Raw genomic sequence first — 26773 nt, 5'->3', positions numbered from 1 at the left:
TGCCTTTCAGCTCCCACGATCTCTGCCTCAAAATACTCATCCCCATCCCACCTTCACCTATCTAGAAGGTGCCTGGAGTAATTCTAGTTGCTTTTAGCATTGTTTCTTTGGATCCTCTTTCAAAGTAGAAATCTCTCTCTGTCTCTCTGTCTCTGTCTCTGTCTCTGTCTCTCTGTCTCTCCCTCCCTCCCCTCTCTCTCTCTCTCTCTCTCTCTCTCTCTCTCTCTCTCTCTCTCTCTCTCTCTCTCTCTCTCCTCCTCTCTCCTCCATTCTTCTTCTCCCTCTCCTTTCCCTTCTTCTTACCTCTTCCCCCTTCCTCCCTCACCCCCTTTCTCTCTCTCTCAGTTATTCCAACATAACTCAGCTGATCAAATCAGCTAGGAAAGTGATTTCTACTGGGAGAAGTTAAGAGAAGGATAAAGTATCCTGAAGTGCCATTGTGTGCCTGGACGGTGAGAGGGGGAGAGATAAGGGACTATGAGGTGGGCACTAAGGAGAACAAAGAATCAAAAGCCAAGGTAGGAAAATGCTTACAAATTAAATTTTCCCAACCCAGCTTCATAAAACTGACCCTGAACACATTAACACATCTAAGGGCTTCAGGTAACTGGTAGAAGGGAAGAGAATCCAGGTTAAACAATTAAGGTGTGTTAACAATTAAGGTATGTATCTGAACACATCCTAGCTTTTGGGATTCCAGACTAAATTCCGTAATCCTAAGGATTAGGGAGAAGTGCCTGGGCACCAAATGCAAAATACATTTTTTGTATGTGGGAAGGCAGGAGGGATCACAGATACTCAGGAAACAAGTGTGGACCCCCTGCAGGGGCCGGAGCTTCTCTCTAATTCTAGGGAAGACGATCATTAGGAAGCGGAGTTTACACAAAAGTCGAATTCCGGCTCTGCTCCTGCGTGCCTATGGGTCTTTGGACAAATCCTTCAACTTTGGGCCTCAGTTTGCCCATATGTGAGATTGTATTGTTTCCGAAGCTTAAATTTTCGATGTTTTGATTTTAAAAATGAGTGTTGAAAGCGGAAAGCTTTAAGGTCCTGGGGCACTCAATCCGGACTGGCCCACATAGTTCCGCCGGCTTCCCCAGACTGAGGTATGGCAGCCACCTTCTTGCCCCGGGACCGAGGGAGGAGAACGGAGTGTAAACTGGGGCTGGGCGGGGGCGGCTCTGGCAGCGGGAGGGCGACCGGCGGGTGGGGTTCCCTCAGCTCGCTCTGCTCCATGTTTCTCTCAGTGCAGGCAGACTCAGTTTGCTAGGCTGGGCGCGCCACTGCACCCTGGGGCGGTCGCGGAGGGACCCGGGTGATCAAAGGTGGCTGGGACGGCAGGTTTTATACTGACTCAGGAAACTGTGTCCTTCGGGAAGAGGGATCCTAGAAGGCTGGACAGCGCCAACCCCTCGTTGGTAAAAGCATCTGGGAGATCGGGTGGCCGTTATTAGCTACTCGAGAAGGTGGAGTCATCAGGCTCATCGGATACTCTTTTTCCCCTTCCGCAGCCAGTGTCCAAGCAACCCCCTCTGGTGCTGTGATGTTCGCCCCGGAATCCTTGCTGCTATTGTGCGTTCTTGGGTCACCTTTTTGCTTCTTCTCTGCTCTAGGTAAGGCATCTCTTCCAGCCTCTTCTGCTTTCCCTTCTGCTAAACTCCCCCAGTTTAGATCTCATCTCATAATTTCTTAGGTGCAGAATTTGTGCGCCCCGAGGGGAAAGTACTCTTTCCTCTGCATTTCTCTTAGGGATGTGCCTCTCCTTCCCCAGTACTCTTTTGGCGCTATGCTCTCTTCACCTTCTGCTGGTCTGGAGGGCTTCCTTTTGGGAGGGCACCACTCTTCTAGAGAAAGTCTTCCTGGGGAGGGATGTGTAAGGGTGCAAGGTATAGGTACTATCAAGAAATTTGACGGCTAAGAATGAATTCAAGGCCCAGGGCCCAGGGCTTGAAGCTTTAGGCTTGGACAATTCTGCTGGGACACGCATCCCTAAACATCAAAACTTTGCAAACATATCAGGTTCCTGACATGTAACATTCTAATCCTGAGCAGAATGGGGATGCAATATTAAGTCCCAGTTCTTTGAGTGAGCCTTATTTGTCTGTTTGTGAACAGCTTTCTTCCTCCCAAGGCTATAGGTACTTTGAGATCTCTAATCAATATAGGTATCTATATTTTCTGTTTTATCCAAAGGAGCCAGGTTTGGGGTGTTTTTCAAATAATAGGAACATATTATGTGCAGATCATTCATGAATGTAAGAAACCCCTCAAATAAAACAAAGGAAAACAAAATAAAGTGCTTTTGTCTTACAATAACATTGTAAATTAGACCATGTGTAGATTTTGCAGACCTCCATTTTACTGATGAGGAGATTGAGGATCTTAGAGGCTAAAAACAATGCGTGATCTGGTGATCTGGGACTCTCACCTACATTTCCAGGTTCCCAGATTATTGTGATGGTTGCATAGTCAAGTCATGCCAGGGAGCCCAGCAGACAAAGGCCCATCATGGATTTTATAGTGACATAATGATATTTTTAAAGCACCTTTGGGGACCAATAGAGGGTTTTTGAAAGTTAAATTTCATTATTTTACCAGCTAAAAATAAGGGTTTTCCTCTGATTCTGTTTGTGGACTATTTGACCTTTTTAAGACCCAAAGGTAATGTTTTTGCTGCCTTAATGAGACCTATCAAGCTCCTCCGATAAAAATGCCAGTTTTCTCTATCTCTTTTTGTTTTCTGGAGTTCATGGGTACTTTCTGTATTCTAGGCCTGGAATGTGAGGTCAGCTGTCACCCGGACAGAGGAATCTGTGACAAGGACCAGTGTAGGTGAGGAGAAAGGGATTGAGACGTGGGTGGTCTTTGGGGACAATATTGAATATATGGTTAAGATTGAAAATCAAAGATTTTCTACAAGGGTTCCTCTACTCCCTGCTCCCTTTTCCCTTCCTCTAAATACCTAGTTTCCCTCACTGAGTGGTATATCACTCAAGGATAAACTGACTATGAGGTCAGTCCTTAGTGGCTTGATGATACATTTTGCAGATATTTATATATGGCTAATGTTATTTCCCTTGATAAATAGCACGTTAGGTTCTTGAGGTCAGAGATGTTTCATTCTTGTCTGCATTCCCAATATAGTGCCTAGACATTGAAGGCATATAATAAATGTTTGCTGTTTGATTGATTAGTGATTGGCAGGTGAATTCACCATTGAGAGTTGTCTGACACACTAGAATGGGGGAGTCCCAAAGCTGCTGCTCTCAAAATAATCTCTGCCCCTTTTCTGGCAACTAGAAATGGCAGTTTAATGATTCCAAGTGTGGGCTCATATTAGACAAAGAGCTATTAGGTATGCACAAGTTCTTCAGTTAAAGAGGAAAAAAAAAAGGCTTTCCATTTTGGCATTTTGCCTTGGGTTAGACTAGATATTTTAAGCTTCTTATGGGTCAAATGGTTTTTCCTCCCACCCCAATGCCTCATTTTAGTATGGATGTGACCCTTGGTTTTTAAAGTCTATACGTGCAGAATTAAAGCTTGTTTTTTTTTCCAAGTTGGATAGTAAGGGCTTTTAGCAGAAATATATATCTATCCTGTAAGGACCAGCCTTATTTAGAGAGGCTCACCATCATAAAATTGGGCACCAGGTGCTGACTTTTTTAGTGGGACAAAGCCATCAAGGGAGTAAAGGGATTCTTATCTACATAGCTGGAGACAGCACCCACAATGAATAAAATCACTTGTTCCTCAAGTATTTAAGTATTTTGAGAATATGCCTTTTTATTTATTTTTAAAATGTTTTACTGATTTTGGTTTTGTTTCCACCTTAGTTTCAAAGTATATCCTTTCTCTTTTCTCTAACAATGGAATTATTCCTTGAAACAGTGATTTAAAAAGAAAAAGATATATATACTTCAGCAAAACTAGCCAATATCTCAACCAAATCTAACAATATATGTAATATTCCACACCCATAGCTCCCCACCTCTGCAAAGAAAGGAGTGAAGTTCATTTTTTTTTTTTTTACTTTTTCTGTGGGGACAAATTTGATCATCATGATGACACATATTTAATTATAGTTTTTGTTCTTCTTACATAGATTTTTGTAGTCATATAGGTTGTTTCCCTGGTTCTGTTTACTGTGCTTTGTATATGTTCATATATTTTGCCATACTTATTTGAATTATTCCTATTCATCTTTTGGCACAACAGTGCCACATGAATTATGTTTGCTTGTTTTTTAGCCATTCTCAATCAATAGGCTTCTGCTTTTCTATTATTTTAACCCAAAAAGTATTGTTATGAATATTTCTATGTATATGGAAAATACATTTTTATCTTTGGCTTCCTGAGGATATATAACTAGTAGTAATTTCTAGGATTGATCAAAAATCAAAACTCCAGATTGCTTTTCAAAAAAAAAAAAGGCACATTCTTGTTCCTTTTATTCTGGAAGGATTAAAACTACATTTCCTCTCTTCTTTTTTATTTTTGCTTTCAAAATGGAAGTTGTATTTATTTTATTTAAAAATTAAAATGGATTAGAGAAAGAGCGATTTGGGAGTCTTACAGGTAACTCAATTATAAGAATGGGTCAGGAATCTAAGAGAAGAGGTCATAAAGTAGTAAGATAGTTATATCTAGATAGGAAGCATTGAGAGGACCAAGTAGAGAAGAGTGAAGTTGCCTTTGGACAGACCTAAGACAAGGTAGCAAGCGATGGACACCTGTATTTATCTTCCACTTTCTATTTTATAACTGGGACTTGTGTCAAGTCCCAGTTTTTTAACTTCACTATCTCTTGGGATCCCCATTTACTTTCATCATCAATCAACAAGCATTTATTAAAGATACTGTGTTGGCCCTATGCTAAGTAAATGCTATGCTTTCAGAGGTACTCCTGTCCTTAAGGATCTTATTATTCTACTCATAATGACAATAGAAGTTTTGATCTTCAGTATTTTTCTTTTTTCTCTATATTTCTATGATTGCTTAGATGTCCTCCTTTTCTCTTCTTTCTTTCTTTGCCAGTTATCTCTTCTACTTTTTTTCCTAAATGCTGAGCTGGATGGAATTTCAGCTTAATTATATCAGGTAATGTCTTGACTAATTTTGCTTTCATCTAAATAAACCCTGGATTCTTGCAGGTGTCGACCTGGTTGGCAGGGACCCCTGTGCAATGAGTGTGTTTCCTTTCCTGGCTGTCTACATGGAATCTGTTCCCTGCCATGGCAATGTATCTGTGAGGATGGCTGGATCGGAAGTCTCTGTGATATAGGTTTGTGAATGCAATATTTTTACTTTTTCAACCTGATAAAGGCAACAGTCTATATAGTTCTTCATGATTTAATGGACAAGTTCGCCATCTACTGATCCAAGTGAGCTAACAGTTTTGTAGGAGATGACCCACTTCTGCTTTGCATAGGACTTTGTTCAACATCACTGTGTGCCCAGGACTGTGCTAGATATTCTGGATAAGACAAGAGCATTTTTAGAATCAAGCAGTCTTCTTTTTGAGGAGCTGTTATTGAGGTGTTGATAAGGCTGATTTTATAAATGATAAAATTATGAAGGTATGTGAATGTAAGTGGGGTAAGGGGGTACATGAACATCTAGGAGCAGGAAAGGATGGGGGAGATGACAGAGATTCAAAATCATCAGGCAAGACTCTATGAGGACACAGATGAGGTTTGGATCAGTTTAGGTACTTATGAATACCTACAGAAAATGGCAGAGGTGACTGTATTAGATGTAGCCCCTGGGTAACTGGATGTAACAATGGATAATATTATATTTGCAGTCAGGAAGACCTAATTTCATATTCCTACCTCAAACACCTAATAGCTAGCTATCTGACTTGGACAAATCAGTTAACTGGTCTGCCTCAATTTTCTCAATTATAAAATGGGGATAATAATAGCACCTATGTCACAGGGTTGTTTTGAGGATCAAATGAGATATTTGTAAAGAGTTTAGCACAGTGCCTGGCATATACTATTTAATAAGTTTGTTCCCTATCCTTTTTTCTTTCTCTTCACTGCCTGTATGAGTTTGGTTTAGTCATTCAGTCTCTTAAATGATGAGCTGGTCTTCAGGACCCTTATTAAATGTTACCTTGTCCTTGATTCCTTCCTAATTTATTTGCAATGGTTCTCCTCTTTTTATAACTTTGTAACTCACTTATGCACTTACTATGTTCTGTTTTGTATTATACATGCATATATTGTCCTTCCCTCTTAATAGATTGTAAGTTTAATGAGGCAAGAACTGTCTGCCTCCTCTTTGTATCCCCTATAATCCTTTTCATATAGTAGGCACTTAATAAATGTTGTTTGTATTTCATTTTCAACTCAACTCAAATCAAATACTTTTTCTAAGATGCATTTCCTAAAAGAATAGTCTTCTTTAGTTGAACAAACTAAAATTATTAAACATGATCAAATCAATTTGAACTAACAGTGTCAGAATTGTAAAAAGACTGCTACAGATATTCAATTTAAAAATGTTTGTTATGTATCTCTTGTGTGCTTGTCCTATACATAGGAGGTACCTAAGAAATGTAAGGCAGGGCAAAAACAGCTCAGGGATTAATTAATTAATGTTGCTTATTTTTCAGTCATATTTGATTCTTCATGATGCCCTTTGGGGGTTTCTTGACAAAGATATTGGAGTCTTTTGCAACTTCCTTCTCTGGTTCATTTTACAGTTGAGGAAACTGAGTCAAACAAGGTTTAGTGACTTGCACAGGATCACACAACTATTAAGTATCTGAGGCCAGATTTGAACTCAGGTCTTGACTCCAGGCCCAGTGCTCTATCCACCATGCTACCTAAATGCCCTTCTGTAAACCTATCAGGAGATGTTAAGTTCTAAAATGGTAGTTCGTTTCTTTGTAGAAAGACAAGGCACTGAGAGATGTTATTAGGACAATCACTCGGTCTCAATTTTCCTATCTGTAAAATAAAGAGATCACAATAATTTCTAAAATTCTTTCTTCCCTCTCCTGTATTCTATAAGAGTAGTCAACTAATGCGTAGGCATGCTCCAGGGCAGTAGAGTGATGAACAGTAGGTTACAAAATGGCCTTTAGTAAACCTATCCAAACAATCAATTGAATTTGTGCCCATAAGACATTGAATGCTGGAGTTAGAAGAGACCTTTGACATAATGTCAGAGCTGAAAAAAAGGTAAAAATAAGGGGAAAGGGAGGAAACATGCATGCATTAAATGTTTACTATGTGCCAAGAACTGATAAATACTTCACAAATGTTATCTCATTTGATTCTCACATCAACCATGCAATGTAGGTCCTGTTATTATTTTCATGTTATAGTCGATGAAATTTGAGGCAAGAAGGAGTTGTGACTTGTTCAGAGTCAGTGACTGAGTGAGATGGGGTTTGACTCAGGTATTTCTGACTTCAGACCCATTGTTCTATGTACTGAGCAACCCAGATGCCATAGAAGGTCAGAGCTAGAATAGACTTCAAAATAGGAGAAAAATAACTAGAACAATAAAAATAGCTCTCTTTTCAATAGCACTTTAAGTGCTATTGAAAAGTATTTTCCTCACAACTTTGTAAAGTAGGTGGTGTGAGTATTACTCTCCTAATTTTACAAATAAGGAAATTAAAACTCAGGCTTAATATGACTTGCAAAAATCACAGAGCCAAGAAGCTATAGAAGGGAAATTAGAACCTAGCATTGTTTCTATTGCACTACAGTTGGGAAGGAACTTAGAAAACAAATTCGCAAAGCTGGAAAGGACCTTGAAGGTCCCTGGTTTTCTAGAAGAAGAAACTGATGTCCAGAGAGGGGAATGCCATTCATTGAGTTATGTAGAGAGATTCATTATTAGTATCATAAGTATCATTCATTACTAGAATGAATGTTTCCTGAATTCAGAATCTGAAGCTTTTTTCATTCATCTGGCTGCATCAAGTGATTGGTTTCCTATTGCTGGTTTCTGGATGAGGGAGAATAAGAAAAGACTTCATACAGCAGTAAGGTAGTACCTGAATCATTGTTGCTGTTCATGCCTCTTTCTTGAAGAGACCATTGACATCACAGGGGTAATGTCTTTAATTGTTCATTAATTGAATTTCATTGAGCAATGCCATCAGCCTTACTCTGTCCTCCAGAATCACCAGAGTCCAGAACTTCTTCTTGAAGAATGAGAGGCACTCTTTGAAGCACAATAGAAGAGGGAGAGGTGGATAAATGTCCAGTATAAAGGCAGAAGATGCAATGCCATGTGCTAAGAGTATCATTTTTCTTTTTTATGAATTTGATGGTTTAGTAACTCATAGGGTCATGGATACAGAGTTGAATTGATGTTAGAAACCATCAAACCCAACCTGTTTATCTTCCAAAAGAGCAAACTAAGGACATAAGTGTCTGAGGTAGGAATCAAATCAGTTCTTCCTTACTCTTAGGCCAGGATGCTATCCATTCTACAATGCTTCCTTTCAAATGCAACCTTTAACAAAATTTCCCATAAGGATGAAGAATTGTTCTTGTCAAGGTGATTGTTTTAGAGCTGGTCTATAATTCTCTAATTATTCTATCTTTAATTAATTCCTTTGAATATGGGAGTTTGAAAATGCACTGTGCTCTTTGTGACTCAGATCTTTCCAGAGTGAAAACAGCAACTAAGGTTGGTATACTAGATTAAGTTGCCATGGTTGTATTGGAAGTTAAATCAAAATTCTGTTAAAGATCTGCCTATGCGATTAAAATCCATTTCCTTGAGGACATTTTGTTGATGATCACATCAGCAAATATTTCCTAGATAGCAGTTTCACAATTAAGCAAATGTATTTTCTTTTTCCTTTTTTTGTTTATTGTTTTTGTTGTTGTTGGGATGGAAGGCGAAGTAAAGATTGTCACTGTAATCCCTTCACACTCTGATTCTGAATCGAAGACTCTAGGACTATGAGTGTAAATACTTCTAGGCTGAGTAGGGTATGGGGGGGCAAAATCTAAGTTTTGGGGTCAAAAGATTGTGGTTTAAATCTCAATTCTGTGACTTTGGATAAGCCCCTGAATTTCTCTTGGCTTCAATTTCTTCATCTAAAAAATGAATAAGTTGGAATCAATGATGTGAGAGATTTCTTCCTACTCTAAATCTATCATCCATTGATTTATGATTCTAGCACCAAATAAAAAACTATCCATTTGATTTGCTATGGTATGTGATAATCATTTGAATTAAACATTTGTTTAATGAGCAACTAAGACTAGATCAATTTACTTTAGGAGTTTATCCACAGACCACTTTTGGCTTATGTGCCACCCTTTCCTTAAGGGTGTTGCTTTTTAATAGCTTGGACACTCTTATAAGCAGCACTAAACATACAACAGAATCTTTTATTCTCTGCATTTCTTAGTCAGCTGTGTGACACATGAATCACTGTAGACAAATTTTGTCAAAAAATTGGCTGTTAAATTCAGAACAGCCCATGGCACTCTAGACCACCTCCCTGCTTTATCCCCAAGTAAATAGCCTCTGTGTTCATTCCCCCCCACCCCTTTTTAGCTCCCTTTTACATATATACTGTCTTCTCTCATTAGAGTATAAATAAGCTCTTTGGGGCCAGGAAATAGATTTCTTTTTTGCTTGTATTTTTATTTCTGGCTTAGGAAAGTACCTGACATACAGTATGCAATTCATAAATGCTCTTATGTTGTGGTTGTTCTTGTTCATTCTTCATTTTTGAAGAGGACCAATGGTACCACTGGATGATGTCTTGATTCAAGCATGAATTGGATTTAAGTGAGGCAGAATTGCACAATGTTGTCAGCCTCACTCTCTCTTCCTGAGTCAATAAATAAAATCTAGTGGTAAGACAAAATTCCATTTTATCTGTCTATTCGTCTTTCTATCTATCTATCCCTCTGTCATCTGTTTTCACTGAGATTATTTTTGATGCATGCATGAAAGTGTCAAAAAGATTTTATTTTATGGCAACAAGAAATCATGTGTATGGTTCTGCAGTTGCTTATGTCTTTTCAGTCTTTCCTTCCTTTCTTCTTTCTTTCCTTCCTCCTTCCTTCCTTCCTTCCTACCTGTTCTTCATATTAGCACTGCTTTACACGGTATATTGGGTATAAGGGTGAATTGAGTCCAAATGTTGTAACTCTTATCTAATTTAAGAATAAATCTGCATAAAAATGCTGAAGGGTCTGTTTTGTTTTGTGTTTATTTGTTGTCAGCATGAATGAATAACTGTTTTCAGAATAATCTAGTTTAACTCTCTCTTATACACAGCTTTTTACAGGCTCACATTCTTCCTAACAGCCTTTTGAGGTTTGAGGAGTTAATATTGTTAATAATCCATTTTTCTTCCTATTCTGTGTTTTGTAGATGAACTTGTAATGTAAATTCACACTGCTCTTGGTTACTACATCTTTATTCCACATGGACATGGAGATTGTTTATTACTGTTAAAGTGTTTTAATAATTCGTTCTGCAACAATTTTATGTAACAACCATTTTTTGCATCAATCAATTTCTTTTGGAATTGTTAATAAAGTTTTTTTTTTCTTTTATCTACATTTCAGTTTTCAAAAGCAGGTCACCTGCTATAGTCACACAAGTCTCTTCATCTCACTTTAATCCTTTCTTCTATTTTGGTATTTACTTTGTCCTTTCCTCCAATGAATAGATAATCTGATTGCACAGAGCCATGTCATACTGAAATGACTGTTATATGTGTAGCTTACTGCTTCTGGTCTGTTAAAATATCGTTTATCGACTTAAGGAACTGTTTGACTAGAGCAAAATGAAACCTTAAAGGCTTTCCTCAAAGTGCCAGAACTATATAAGATTCAAAGATAGACGTGACAACAGAGATTACTCTATTCAACAATGTGTCAAGTATAGCTATCAAGAAACATATCAGACAGGGAGCTATTTATTTGCCAAAGGCGTTCACTAGTTTTATGGAAGAAATCCTATGGAAATTCCAAATTAAAAAAATAATAATTTTCTATTCATGCCAAGGTAATCTGGAGAACCTAGCTCTACCTAGCTAACCTTGTACTAATTGAGTTGAGCCTCTAAATGTGACCAACTTTTCTTTGTGAAATAGACACTAATGTCATATATGATAGGAAAAGGCTTGCAGCCCAGATTGTGACATGTAATCTATAGGTAGCATGCCAATTTGGCCCATCAATATGCGTTTCAGGAACTGCAGATGGATAATGAATAATGAACTGGGCCAAAAATTAAGCAGAAAGAAACTAGATTAGATCCCATTTGGGAGACTGTACAGCATTCTGAATGGTCCCAAGCTTCTCTTTGGCATACAAATCCATTTTTAAACACTAATATGTACTCTTTTCTTGGTGACCCAAAGGACAACACGGATGTATGTATGTGTGTGTGTGTGTGTGTGTGTGTGTGTGTATTATAAAGCAAGAAATGTATACAAGAAATGGTATAAGAGATATCATCAAAAGGATGTATAGCTAGAAGGAGAGGAAGGTGCCTGTCCATGCAGTAAAAGTGAGGGACTGACCGTCTATGCACTCCAATTACAATCACAGAATAGGGAATGACCCATAGGATGACTCCTAACCAAACTGGTTAGACCTACAATGGAGGATGTCTGGGAGATGTAGAAAAAAGTTGACTAGGATTGGCAGTTATGTGTAGACCACAGATTCATAAAATAATCAGTTTAGAAATGGAAGGGATCTTAAATCTAATTTCCCAGTTTTACATATAAGAAAACTGAGGGATAGAAAGGTTAAGTGATGTTTCTAAGACCCCATATGTAATATATATCTAACATGGGACTAGGAATAAGGTCTTCCTCATGCCAAATCCAGAATTCTTTCCACTATCCATATCACCTCTGGCCTGTGATCTTTACTATTTTGGGGGATTACCTACAGTATGGAAGTATTATATACAGGGATGTAATAAAACATGGCTATTATGTGTAAGATAAAATTTATGAAGATCAAACTTGGATTCCATCCAGGGGAATTAATTACCAATGTCTTAATCTTATTAGAAGAGATTTTTTTCTTCTGCAAAGATTGTCCATAGCAGGTGTTAGAATTACAGAATCATAGAAGTTTTGAGTTGGAATGCCTAGCATGATGCCTGGCATGGAATAGATACATAAATGCTTATTGATTGATTTATTGATTGACTATATAATCCAATCTATGTCCAAGAAATGTTTTTATGACAACATACATAACTAGTCATTCAATCTTTGCTTTAAGACTTTCATAAATCTCCAGGGAAATCCATAATAATGTTATCCATATTAGAAAAATTCATATTACAGGAAGAAGAACTTTTTTATTTTCTCAGGCAGACTATTGCACTTTTGATTACCTTTAATTGTTAAGAAATTTCTTTAATAATGAAGCCTAAACTGCTACCCATTGCTTCATCTTTTATTCTCCTCAGTCAAAAAAATAAGTAGATTTGGCATGATTATTAAACTAATGAGAATTTGATAAGGCCACTAAAAGAGTGTAGAAAGAAGAGAGAAGAATTCAGGATAGAGTCTTGCTTTATAGCCACAGTTACAAAGTGGGATATGGTTGATGATTCAGCAGAGAAGACTTAGAAGGAATATAGGAGACAAACTAAGTTAGAATGATTTAACTAAAAAAAATCCAAAAACTCCACCCTAAAATAGAGAGAAGACTTCAGAGTAATTAGAAATTTTAGAGAAAATTCAGAAGAGAATAATATCAAAAAAATGTAGAAGAAAGAGTGGTCAGCAGTTTCAAATTCTGAAGAAAGATGTAAGAATTGAAAATAGGCACTAGATTCAACAAGTAAGACATCACTGCTAACTTTGTTTTTTATTTTTAAAATATGTTTTATTTATTTATTGTTTTCCCCAGTTATATTCAAAACAGTATTTTTTACATTTGTTTTTAAGATTTTTGAGTTCTAGGTTGTTTATCCCCACCCAAAATTAAGAAACAGCATGTGAAGTTATGCAGAAAATTTGCATAACAATCAAGTTGTGGAAGAAAATATAGATCTCCCACTCTAATGAAAATAAAAACCTTCAAGAAAAATTAAGTTTAAAAATAAAGAGAGAGATAGAGTACTAGAGAATGCTTCAATATATAATCAGACTCAATTAGTTCCTTTTGTGAGTAGGATTTTTCATCATAAGTACTTCAGAGTAGTGTGGATGATTGTACTACTATTTACAACTGATCATTTCAGACCATTGCTGTTACTTTGTAAACAGTATATTTCACTTTGTCCATGGAGGATTTTCCAGGTTTTTTTTTTTTCCTAAGAGCATCGTGTTTCTCATTTTCCAGAGAACAATAATATTCCTCAGAGAAACTTGCTTCAAATTTTTTTACAATTACAATTGCTAATTGTATTTCCCCCCCACTTATTCTCTCTGTCCTTTCAACCTGTCCCTCCTCAAAATTGTTTCGCTACTGATCACTACCTCTCACTACACCCCTATTGAATATATATATTATTTCCTAGTTGAACCACTTCTGATGAGGGTAAGGTTCACTCACTCACTCTCTCCTTTCCCTCTTTCCCTCCATTGTAAAAGCTTTTTCTTTGCTCTTTTTCATGGCAGATAATGTGCACCATTCCACTTCTCCCTTTCCCTTTCTCTCAGTACATTCCTCTCTTACCCCTTATTTTCATCATTAAAAAAACCAAAGATGTTTTCCTTTCATATTCAATTTACACCTGTGCCCTCTGTCTATATATACTCCTTCTAACTGCCACTATAATGAGAATGTTCTAATGAGTTACAAATATCATCTTCCCATGTAAGAATATAAACAGATATAATTTATTATATTACTTTCCTGATTACCTCCTTATTCTTCTTCAGAGTCCTGTATTTGAAAATCAAATTTTCCATTCAATTCTGGTCTTTTTTTTTATCATAAGTGCTTGAAACTCCTCTATTTTATTGAATGACCACTTTTTCCTCTGAAGGATTATACTCAGTTTTGCTATGCAGGTGATTCTTGGTTGAAATCCTAGCTTCATTGCTCCCTGTAATATCATACTCCAAACCCTCCAGTCTTTTATGTAGAAACTGCTAAATCTTGCATTATTTTGACCATTAACATTGCTGCTGATTCAGAGGTCTAACCTTGCTGAAGCTGAGGTCTGATATGGAGCTGAGGGCAACTTGCATTGGGATTGTGCTGCTGGGGTCTCAAACTGAGGTCCCACTCTGGTTCCACAGACCTTTTCTGCTGACTTTCCAGCTCCTCTTTGGTATTTCTGGGCTGAGAGGTGTGGAAGCCACCAGTACTGCACTGATTAGGTCAGGCCCAGCCATTTATTCAAATTTATATCTGAGCAGGAATCTTCTTTACATTAACCTTTGCAAGTGATCATCCAGGCTTTGCTCAAAGACCTCCAAACGAGGGGAAACTCAGTAGCAAATGAAATAGATCTTTCCATTTTCAGAGAACTCTACTGTTTGGAAATCATTCCTTACTTTAAACCCCAATCAGCCTCTCAGCAGCTTCTCCTCATTCTTCCTATTTGTATTCCCTAGAGACAAGTAGAATATCAAATTCCTCATTCACATAATGGTCCTCCAAATAAATATATAAAAAAATTCCCCTCTCTCATCTTCCCTTCTCTTCTACATGCTTAGCATCATTAGTTCCTTCAGTCAATCACTTAATCAATTAAGCAATAATTAATTATTAATAATTAAGAAATTAAGGCTTTTTTCTAGGTCTTGGGGCTACAAATATAAAAATAGATAAAAAGGACTAAAATGCATCAATAGCATGAGTTGGATGTCCAGAGAAGTGTGAAAGGCATCATCAGGTAGAAAAATAATCTAAAAAAGATATAGACTGGTTATCCAGTGAGAGTCAGAAATGGCAGGGGTCCAACTGTTACACAGCACTGCTAAAATGAAATCAATAAAACATAACAAAATGGAACAAATGAAGCAAAGGGAGGTGTTCAGCATTATAAGTAAGTACTATGTGGAGGATTTATAAGAAGACATGGACAAAAATTTCAGGAGGATAAGGTATGACTAGGTTGTAATTTGTTCTTGTGCTAATTATAGATCAATTGAATTATTCCTGAAATAATATAATTGTTTGGTTATTTCAATTATATCCAACCTTTGTTATCCCATTTGGGGTTTTCTTGATATAGATCTTGGAATGATTTGCTTTTACTCATTTTACAGATAAGAAACTGAGGAAAATGGAGTTAAGTGACTTGCCCAGGGTCTCAACTTAGTGTCTGAGGCCAGATTTGAACTCAAGAAGATGAATCTTCCTGACTCCAGATGTGGTATTCTATTCACTGAACTGCCTAGCTGTCCTGAAATAATATTAAATGTGTTTAACATTTAAATAGGGATTTGACAAGGTGAAAAAAGGGAAGGTGATTGAAAGTTTATTAATCTAAATTGGAAGGTTAGTGGCTTTCAGGAAACTGACTTCAAATTGCATTTAGATCAGAACTCTTGGAGGGACATTCATTCATTCATCCATGTATATATATATATATGTGTGTGTGTGTGTGTGTGTATACACAAATAAATGTTTATTTGTTTATTTACACATATTCTGTCCATCTGCACCTAAAAGAAGAAGTTCTCAAGTCATTCATTGCATTTCAGAACTTAGAGATTAATAAGATAAAATAACTTTTATATTATGAAATTACTCCAGGGGATGATTTTAGGTTAAAATTTTGAAAATAGATGGAACAGAATATAGCAAATTGTTTTAAGTACCCTTTTAAGATGTATACATTATTCCAAGTCTTCCATCAGCACAATAAATTACAGCAATGTTTAGATCGACTTTGGTTGCTGGGTGAGTGAGCTGTTACCCCTCCCATCCCTACTCTATGTTTACCCTATAACTGACCAGATATGATACCTATCCATTTTGTTTCCACAGGAAATAATCCCCAAGTAGACAATACAGAACACAAGGCTTAACTGACCATAAATACGACCTGTTTACTTGAGCCTGAAGGGCTGATTTCCACAGAGAAATGGATAAATAATCATTATATTTTCTTGTGTTGAACACTTACTCAACCTGCCATTCAACTATGCTTTTATTGATAATTTTGCTCCCTTTTTGAGAAACAAATGTTTGTGGGAAGATGCAGTCATGGAAGTATGGCACAATATTGCCTAGTAAACTTTAGCTTTCCCTTTGCCAGCACAATTTGAAAAGAGAAATAAAAACAGCAAGCAAAATGTGTCAGATAGAGTTGTTTCCCATATCCTTATTTTTCAATTGTTAACATCTTACCTTTCCTGTCAATGTTACTTAGTTATATATTTTGTGTTGATCTTTCTTGGTAGGTGTTGTCTACTCTTTCTCCTTCAACTGACTTAAAAATGATGCAAGTCTTTTAGAATAGAGAGTGTTTTGCTTTTGTTATTATACCCCTAGCTGATAGCATGATGCTTAATAAATGTTTTTTTGAATTAATATCTTTTAGGGAGTTTTGTAAACAGTTACAAAGTTCTTGTTAATAGAGTTGCACATCCTCAGTTTAACTGACATGGAGCCTCCTTTACTGACTCACCTGACTTCTAGTCTTAAACTAGATAAACTTCCCCTTTCTTCCTTCCTTCTCTTCCCCTTCCCCTTCTCTTCTCCTTCCCTCCTCCCTATTCCTCTTCTTCCCTCTCCTCTTCCACTTTTCCTTCTCCTTTCTCTTTCCCCTTCCTTTCCCCCTCCCCTTCCTTTTCCTCTTCCTTGTCTCTTATTCTTCTCTTTCCCTTTCCTCCCCTCCCCTCCATTTTCCTCCCTTTCCTTCCATTCTCCACCTGCCCCTCCCTTTTACCTTCCCCACATCCCCACAGAAATACCTGCAGCTCACAAACTGCAAACTCTCCATGAAGATATAAAGAATTGACTTTTAAAAAATAATTTTATCTTTATGGTTACCTTTTGTTGAACTTTTTTTATTCTCTAGAATGTCCCTCTCAGACCTCAACTTGGTGATGTATTCCTTGTAACAAAGATTAAGAAAAGAAAGATTAATTAATAAAATTAATGAATGAATGAAAATTAAAAATCACTTCAGCAAAACTAACATATCAACCATGTTTGATCGTTTGCACAGTATTGCCCATTCAAATTTATACCCCCAGAAATGAAGGGGAGTTTCATTTCCCCAACTTTCCTCTAGTACCAAACTCATTTATAATCGTTCTTGTTTCACTTCATCTGTTTCAGTCATGTCTGACTCTTCATGACCCCTTTGGGATTTTCTTGGTAGAGATACTAGAGTGGTTTGCCCTTTCCTTCTCCAGCTCATTTTAGAGATAAGGAAATTGAGGAAACCAGGATTAAGTGACTTGTCCAGAGTCACACAGCTAGTAAGTGTCTGAGCTTAGATTTGAACTCAGAAAGACCATAGTGGTTCCCATGCACTTTGTTGCCACCTACCTGCCATCATTAAAATCAGTTATACAGCATTCATTCAAATATATGTGTTAGTGTGTACATACATACTTTCTGTTTGCATTGTTATCATTATATATAGTTTCTTAATTGTGTTTACCTCAGCCTGTATCAGTTTGTATTTTGGCAGGACTTTCTGAATTTTCAGATTCATTGTTTCTTAATGGTTCAGTGATATTTCTTTATATTCTCTTACCCATAATTGTTTGACTCTGCCCAACTGATGGGCACCTACTTTGTTTCTAGTTCTTTGAGACTGCACAAAAATGTGTTACCTTGGATATTTCAATGTAAATGGGGTAATTCTTTTGTCTTTAATCTGGAGGAGAGCAAGAATGTCTGTTTTTTTTTTTTTTTTTTACTTTATTTATTTTAAAAACAAAGCTTATATTCCAAATTAGATCCCTGGAAGGTTGACCCAATTCTTAATACTCATGATAGTATATTAGTTTGCCTATCTCCCTGCAGCTGCTCCTTCCAACACTGACTCTCAATAAACATTTATTAAATGCCTACTCTGTGTCATGCACATGCTAAATGATTCTTTCCATCTTTTGTCATCTCTCCTCTTGTCATCTGTGTAATCTTGTGCATTTCTTTTTTTATTAGTGATTTGGAGTAATTTTGCATTTGATTGTCAATAGTTTGCTATTCTTCTTTTGAGAATTATGTAAAGCCCTTTACCATTTTGTTATTGAAGAATGGCTAAATCAACTTCCATATATTTAGCTATTTTCTTTCCCTACCATTCACACTGACTTCTCAGCACCAGATCAATCATTCTGACTGCTAGGGCAGCTCAGTCCAACTTGTTCCTTTATCATCTCTAGTGGTAAATTTTTAACCACCATACTTCCCATGAGTATTTGCACTAGGCCATTTCTTAATTCATAACCAGTAGCTCTATGACACACTCTAGCTTTGGGCAAAATCCATTTCCTCTTTCCCAGAATTCTCAGACTTATCAGAAATAATAAATTTAAATCCTATGAATAATATGATGATATGACTGAGAGAGACCCAGATATTATTTAGTTCAGTCTTTTCACTTTATAGATGAAGAAAATGGGACCGAGGGAAGTAAGTAACTTTCACTGATTGCTCAGTGATTTCATGGCAGAATTGAGCCCAGAAACATTCAAAGAATGTCAAATCTTAGAGTTTATCTAGCTCAACTCTTTATTCTACAGAGGTGGGAGAGGGGGACACTGGGGCCCAAATAAGGAAAATATCTTGCCCAAAATTCAAATACAAGTCTTCCAGTCCAGGACTCATTCCATCCCACAATGCTAAATTTCTCATTTTAAAAAATATGTTTATTGATTGAATGTTTCTATATTTTAGGCTATTTTGCTGGCATTTTTATGGGGATGGGGTGGGAGGGGTGAACTAAATTTATGAATTCAGTGGTTTACAGGTACTCCACCAATTGTTGTAGGCTTACAGGGTTGGGGGGGGGTAGAGTAACTGTGGTAGGTACATTGAGAAGACAATAAGTCTTTTGCATTAGGAGACCAATGAGGCAGAGAGAGCATCTGGTGTATGAAACCTCTAGACATTATAAGAGAATGTGAAAAAAAAATTCAAAAGAAAAAGGAGGGAGAGGGAGTGGGGGGAATTTGGAACACAAGGTTTTGCAAAGGTGAATGTTGAAAACTATCTTGCAAGTGTTTGGAAAAATAAAATATTATTTAAAAATCAATAAAAAAAGAAAAAGAAAATAGGTCATAACAGTGGTAAGAGAGAAAATTAACACGAGAAGAATTAAACAACAATGAAATTGTAATTGCCAGCTCAAGTCTACCTGTGCCAGATAAGTTATTAATGGGAAATTCAAATGGATGGGATAGATTATAAAAAATAAGAAAAGGAAGAAGTTAGTATAAACTGGATTTATCAGCAAAAGTTTCATGGAAGGCACAGCTGAACCTTGCATCGTCAAATCTCAGTGGTCCATATAAAGCTTATACTGAATTGCTTGCTTTCTCAATGAGGGAGAGTGGGAAGGAAGAGAGAGAATTTGGAACTCAAAGTTTAAAAAAAATGTTAAAAATTCTTTTTGCATGTAATTTGGGGGGGAAATAAAATCCAAAAAATCAAAAAACAAAACAAAACAAAACAAAACAAAACAAAACAAAACTCAGTGGTGGTTAGGTCCTTATGGGTCATCAAGTCTGACTCTTACCCATATCAGGAATGCTAGCATGAAGGGAAGAGAGAATTTGGCTTAGTAGAAAGAAGAGGGGATTGGCCTTTGAGATTTTTAAAGTAATTTGAACTCAAATTAGAATGCAGGATAATGGAATATATTTTGAAGATGGTGTGTAAATAACTTTAGCTAGGGTAGAAGGCAAGACAATTTTATTGATCTGATTATCAAAAAAAAATTCTGTATGGAAATGTCTACTTTCAAGACTTTGCTGAAGGTAGAAATCCTGACTGCAATGAATGATTGCCTGATATTAGTTTATTTTTAGTTTGTTCTCTTAGTTCTGTCTCCAGCTCCTTTGTTCTAGCTTCTACTGTTTTTCCTTGAACTCTGTTCTTTTTTTTCTAGTAAATTTATTTATTTTTAATACACATTGCTTTATGGATGAGAGAAAAATCAGAGCAAAAGGGAAAAACCATGGGAAAGAGGGAAAAAAAAAACAGAAGTGAATACAGAATTGACATATTCCAGTCTCCTTAATTCTTTTTCTGGATGCAGATGGCATTTTTGGTCAAAAGTCTATTGGGATTGCTCAGTGATTTCGTGGCAGAATTGAGACCAGAATCATTCAAAGAATGACAGACCTTAGAGTTTATTTAGTTCAGTTCTGAGAACCAAGTCTTTCATAGTTAATCATTGCATGTGCTCACTGTTATTGCATTATATTGTACAATGTATTCCTGGTTCTGCTTGTTTCACTCGCATCGCTTAATATAAATCTTTCCAGACCTTTCTAAAATCAGTTTGTTCATCATTTTTTTTATAGAGCAATAATATTACATTACCTTCATATACCCCAACTTGTTCAGCCATTTCCCAATTGGTGAGCATCTACTAATTTTCCAATTCTTTGCTACTACAAAAAGAGCTGCCATAAACATTTTTGTACATGTGGATCCTTTTCCTTCCTTTGAACCCTGTTCTTTATGCATCTCTTTCTGCTCTCCCACACTTGCTGCTTCCTTGTTTTGGGGGCTGCTTCCTTTGGCACAACACAAACTCGAAAGCCATTGTTTTTGATAAGCCTTGGACAGGTTGTTTTTGTTTATATTTTGACCTTGAAGAGGCAATGACATCAGGGAGGTAATGCCATGACATGCAAATCAATCATTTGATTGAAGTGAGGAAAGGCTGTGCAAAATTACCAATCTTACTTTTTCCTATGGAGCCATCTGGGTCTATTGGCCAGATATAGATCAGCAAGACTGGAAAGGATCCTGGATGCAGTGGGAGACCTTGGCCTAAGCTTTTTGAGCTTTGAATAAAAGTATAAAGGAATCACCCAGAATGGGGAAAACTCCATAATAAGTGCGTAAAAATGAACAGCAGGATGGTGGAGCAGAGCTTTTGGGTGGGAGGATTTTCCAGATGAGAGGGAATAATATTGAATATGTTGAATATTTCCTTAGATCTCCAATTGTGTGCTGCCAAATCCTGCCACAAGAATGGGACATGCACTGGCTCTGAGGAAAGTGGCTCCAGATGTTCTTGTGCCCCAGGCTCTTCAGGAAGAAACTGTCGTTTTAAGGAAGGACCTTGTGTAATTAATGGGTAAATCTTCACTTTCAGCAATTTATGAATGTTCTAGGTAGTTTTCATTTCTCATTGCATAAAGCTCTTTTTAGTAAAAACCTGTTTCAGATGGCAGGAATTTCTTTAGGGACTTCTTTTCTGAAATAGGAGAAACAGGGTTAAAGGTATTTTGAGTCACAGTGTCTTACAATGTCAGAGGTTGACGACAGTAAATAATCATATAACATAGAGTATAATAAAGCCAAAAGGGACTTTGGAATGTCAGGGTTTGAAGGGAACTTAGATTATGAATATTAGGGATCAAAATAGCTTTAGAATGATAGAAAATGGAATATTATAGCCAGAAGGAGCCTTAAAACCACAAAATATAGAATGTCAGAGTTGGAAGGGGATTTAGAACAGTGGTTCTTAACTTGGGGCCTATAGATTTCCATGTTCCACATATAGATTTTAAGGGATACATGAATTTGTATGGGAAATGATTACATCTTTACCAATATAGTTGATTTTCTTTGTAATTCTAAGTTCTTTATTTCATGAATATAAAATATTAATCTGAGACATCATCTATTGACTTTACCAAGGTGTCAAAAATGTTCATGCTGCACAAAATGGTTAAAAACCACTCATTTAGAGGATAGCTCATAGACTATTAGAACAAAAAGAGGCTTTGAATTATTAACTCTTAAAACTAGATAGAGCCTTAATATCATAGTATCTGGAGTGTGAGAGGGCTCAGAACTATAGAATTTTTAAGATGGAAATTTCCTCATAATCACAGAATTATATGTTTTAGAATGAGAACAATTTCACTTTCATTGTACAGTTAACAAACTTGAAGACCAAAGAGGGGAACTGATTTGTCAAAAGTCATATTGTTAGTTAATGAAAAACAGATGCTAGAAATCCAGCTGTCCTGATTCCAAGTTCACTGTTATTTCTAATTCACAATGCTTCTGAGTGACATCCAGTTTCCTTTAAAAACCACACACACATATACACACACACACACAAAAAAAAAAAAAAACCAGGTGAATTTTGCCTTGCTATGACACAGCCCAAGAATATCAAGAATATTAATATCCAGTGTCTTTGCCAAGAAATCTCAATCTGAGGTCCCAAAGAGTTAGATTATATACAACTAAAATGACCAAACAGCAACAATCACAACAATTGGTCAGACTATTTTATCCTATTCAAAACCATTGTTGTGATCAGCTTAATGTGGTTGACAGTGGAGTGAGTATTACTTTTTCTTGTTTTGTGTCCTCAAGTAAATAAGATATATCAGAACAAATTAAAAATGATAATACTCCATCTGCTGGTAAATGCTTAGGGGCAGATGGTGTTGACTAGCTTAACTAGCTAAAGTGAACAAACTCTGAATGTATGTGAAATGAACTGAAGCTATGAGTGCTTTTATTAGACATTAATTCCACATCATAACAAAACTGGAAGCAGATCTTTCCAGCTCTAGGCAAGGACTTCATCTTACTTCTTGTTAGCTCCAGGTTACACAATAATACTGCATATCACTGTAAGATAATTGTGAGAAATTGTTTCATTTATGAACACAGGTTAAATCAAAGAAGATTGAGAGTTTAGGAGTTATTTAATATCAAAAGAGTAAAAAGCTGAAAAACTTGAAGACATTAAAAATCTACCTAATAATTAAATGGATGGCTACTATAATTCTGGTGACCTTAATGATTTTGAATGGGCATACTTGGTATCTCACTAATAAAGCAACCATACTGAAACAGAATAATTATTGTCTTCAGTTATCATGAATGAACACATAAGGTATAGTTGGTACTATAGTTGTATCTTTTTCCTTTATTTTTAAAGAGGACCAGTGATATCACAGATGACATTTTTGACTTGTGTGTGAATTGGATTTGAGCAAGGCAGAATTATAGTTTCCATATTCACTCTCTCTTCCTAAGTCATTAAAGACCAGTGGTAGAACAAAAGTAAAGGTTCTGGGATACTGTGGATGGCTTTGGTCTCTTCAATGTCTGACTAAACTCTATGTACACCAGAGAGCCTGCTTAAGCTGCCTTCATGATCACTGGAATAAATTGTTTTCACTTGACCCATTTTATTAGGGAAACTCTTCATGTACTGGTTTAGACGTCCCTCTAATTCACCGACAGGTTTGAGACTTGCCAGGTACCCTGAACCTGATTTAGCCCTTCTACTATAATGGTTTTATCATGGTGAGGCTACTGAGCATGTTACAGCTTTTTGGAGTTACAAATGAAAGTTGGGTGGTGGATACCAAAGATGGATGAGCAGCTCTTAGGAGAGCTAAGTAAGCCCTTAAACCACAGGCACTAAGAGTGTGTGTTACAATAGAAAGAACTATAGGAAAAAATGGTATAACTATCTAGGAATACTACTCTTTTTAAAAAATAGTATTTTATTTTTTCAGCTACATGCAAAAATAGTTTTCAACATTCACTTGGCAAAACCTTACGTTTCAATTTTTTCTCTCTCTTCTCCCCGAGGCAACAAACTGATATAGGTTAAATATGTGCAATTCTTCCATAGTTCCACATTTGTCACGCTGCACAAGGAAAATCATATTAAAAGAAAAAAAGAAACATCAGAAAGAAAAAGAAAACAACAAAAAAGAATAAAAATAATTCAATACTTCAGTCCACATTCAATCTCCTCAATTAAATCTGAAATTTTGATAATTTCAAAAAAACCAAAGCAGAAAACTCTTCAAAAAAGGAGGATGGGGATAATTTAGGATCATCTCTCTGATCAAAAGAAGCTGGATATAATAGATGAGTGAGTTGTGTCAAACACAAAACAAAAAGCTTATATGTTGTAGGACCATAGATTGTGAGCCAGAAGGAATTTTAGTGATTATATAATCCCACCCTTTCATTTTATATTTTCATTTTATAACAGTGACCCTAAGGCAGGTCCAGAGAAATTAAATAACTTCCTCATTGTCACATAGGTCCCAGGATTCAACCCTATGTCCTCTGAGACCAAATCTAGACCTTTTGTCATTATACCATGAGAACTCCCTGGGAATTTTAATAATAATAATTAGTTGTATAAATTATAGGGATGTGGACTTCTTTGAACACCTAAGAAATGGGAACTAGTGGTCACCATACTTTCCCCCAGATATGTTTTGGCCACACCCTATTCCAACTCCCAAGCACCCAAACTAAACAACAGCACAATGTCAAGATGAACAAATTATAACTGTTCACATCAATCAGTCAAGTCAATCAATCAATCAACAAATATTTTTCAACACCTTACTATGTACCAGAAACGGTGCTAAGTTTTGGGGATATAAAAAAGAATGAAATATAATTTCTACTATCCTACCCTCAAGGAGCTTTTATTCTAATTGGGGAGGGAATATATACATGTGTAAGAATATATACGATATATTAAAAAGCAGGCATCCATCTTCAAGTCTAGTCTAACATTCTACCTTCTACAAGAAATATTTCTTGATCCTTTTTAATTCTGGTGCTTTTCCTGTGTTGATCATTTTTTATTTGTCCTTTATATAGCTTGTTGGTACCTGGTTAATTGCATATTGTTTCTACCATTAGAATGTGAACTTCTTGAGATCATAGATTAGGTTTTGCTTATCTTTGTACAATGCCTGACATAGAACAAGTACTTAGAAAATTTTAATTTCTGAATGAGTGACAAGGTCATTCATTCTAGAGTGCTAGGCATGAATAGCTAGGGTGGACAGAAAAGGCCTTTTGCAGAAGGTAGTGATTGAATGAATCTTTAAAGGAAGCTACAGTTTCTCAGAAAAGGAGATAAGGAAATCACAGTCAGTGCTCAGGCAGGGAGACAGAAGATGGACGCTGATATGTAGCAAGTATGGAGTGAAAAAAAAACTAGAAAGAAAGAAAGCTTTTAAAAAGCTTTATATTAGGGAGTGACAAACTTTTTGAATAGGGGGACAGTATGGTCAGATGTACACTAGAAGAAAATCACTTTGGCAACTTTATAAAAAATGGATTGGAGAGATGTGAGATTAGGAGATTAATTTGGAGGCTATTGCAATAATCCTGGTGAGATGGGATGATTAATTGAGGTTATGACTTTGTGAATGGATGGAAGGGGACAAAGATGAGAGATATGATAGAAATAAAAATTATAAGATTCATTAACAAGTTTTATGTGTAGGGTGAGTGAGAGAAGGATGACAATGCCTTCAAGAGTAACAAGAAAGTTCAAAAGAGGAGGGTTTTTTTGGGGGGGAGGAGAAAATAATGTGGTCTGTTTGACACCTGTAGAGTTGGAGATCCCTGCAGGACATCTTCTTCTACATATCCAAGAATCAGTTGATCATCTGGTACCTAAGTTAAAGTAAACAATTAGGACTGGATTTGTATATTAGAAGTCATCTTTATGGAGCTAATTAAACCTTTAAAAGCTGATGAGATCACCAAATGAGAGAATTTACAGAGAAAAAGGAAGATGGTTCCAGAATAGAAATTGAAAGTACTTTCACAATTAGTCGACATGACTAATTGAAAACCCAGTTAGGGAGACTAAGAAGAAGCTGTAGCATAGGTAGGAAGACAAGCAGGAGAAAGTAATATATCAAAATCCAGAAAGGAAGAATATATAGGATACTTCTGGGATGGGAATTTTAAAAAAAGGTTATTTAAAAAAAAAGATGTCAATTAAAAAATCCCTCGTAATTTTGGTGAAAGTGTTGCAATTTAATCATGAAAAAAACAGATTGAAAAGGGTATATAGAGGGAGGAGAAGAAGAGGAGGTACCAAGTATAGAGGACTTTTTCAAATTTAGATAAGGAGTGGAGAGATATTGACTAATAGCTAATGGATTGATTTTTTGGATCTATTTGGATATAAAGGTGATGTTAAAGCAAAAGATATCAATAACTTTTTTTTAAATGGAACAAAAATAGATTGTATGAAATTAAAAAGAAAATTGGACTTCCAAGCTTTATCCCCTAAATGGGAGTATGGAGGCAATTAAATGTTCCCACAACCTCATTCTGTTTTTTTAATCTTTTTATTTTCAAAATATATGCATAATTTTCAATATTCACCCCTTGGAAAACCTTATATTCCAATTTTTTCTCCCTCTGTTCTTTTTACCCCTTTCCTCATACAGCAAATAATTCAATATATGTTAAACATATACAATTTTTCTATATATATTTCCAACAATTGTCATGATGCTCAAGAAAAATCAGATCAAAAAGAAAAAAAATGAGAAAGAAAACAAAAAGCGAGCAAACATCAAAAAAGTGATTGTGATTCACATGTAATCCTCATACTCCTCTTTCTGGATGCTGTTGGCTCTTTCCATCTCACAACTATTGGAATTGGCCTGAATCACCTCATTATTGAAAAGTGATTGTGATTCACATGTAATCCTCATACTCCTCTTTCTGGATGCTGTTGGCTCTTTCCATCTCACAACTATTGGAATTGGCCTGAATCACCTCATTATTGAAAAGAACCATGTCCATCTGAATTGATCATTGTATAATCTTGTTATTGTGTACAATATTCTCTTGATTCTACTCACTTCATTTAGCATAGTTCATGT

The 26773-nt window shown here is 36.2% G+C and overlaps 1 protein-coding gene across 2 annotated transcripts in view; it reads left to right on the top strand.

Moving 5' to 3' along the window:
- Positions 1-454: 454 nt before the first annotated feature.
- The window catches only part of DLK1 (delta like non-canonical Notch ligand 1), a 40137-nt gene continuing 13818 nt past the window's right edge, over positions 455-26773 (top strand). The window contains exons 1-5 of one of the 2 annotated variants that reach the window (XM_031953245.1): positions 455-518; positions 1512-1613; positions 2772-2832; positions 5151-5281; positions 21066-21207. In XM_031953245.1, coding sequence (XP_031809105.1) covers positions 1544-1613; positions 2772-2832; positions 5151-5281; positions 21066-21207 — 404 coding nt within the window. In that variant the 5' untranslated portion in view covers positions 455-518; positions 1512-1543. Of the gene's footprint in view, positions 519-1231; positions 1419-1511; positions 1614-2771; positions 2833-5150; positions 5282-21065; positions 21208-26773 lie in introns of those variants that run through there. The other variant, XM_003756549.3, reaches the window with a different exon arrangement.

The sequence above is a fragment of the Sarcophilus harrisii genome, chromosome 2 (genome assembly GCF_902635505.1).
Source record: "Sarcophilus harrisii chromosome 2, mSarHar1.11, whole genome shotgun sequence".
Lineage (NCBI taxonomy): Eukaryota > Metazoa > Chordata > Mammalia > Dasyuromorphia > Dasyuridae > Sarcophilus > Sarcophilus harrisii.
Note: the sequence above shows the minus strand (reverse complement) of the source record. Positions and strands in the feature narration are given on the sequence as shown.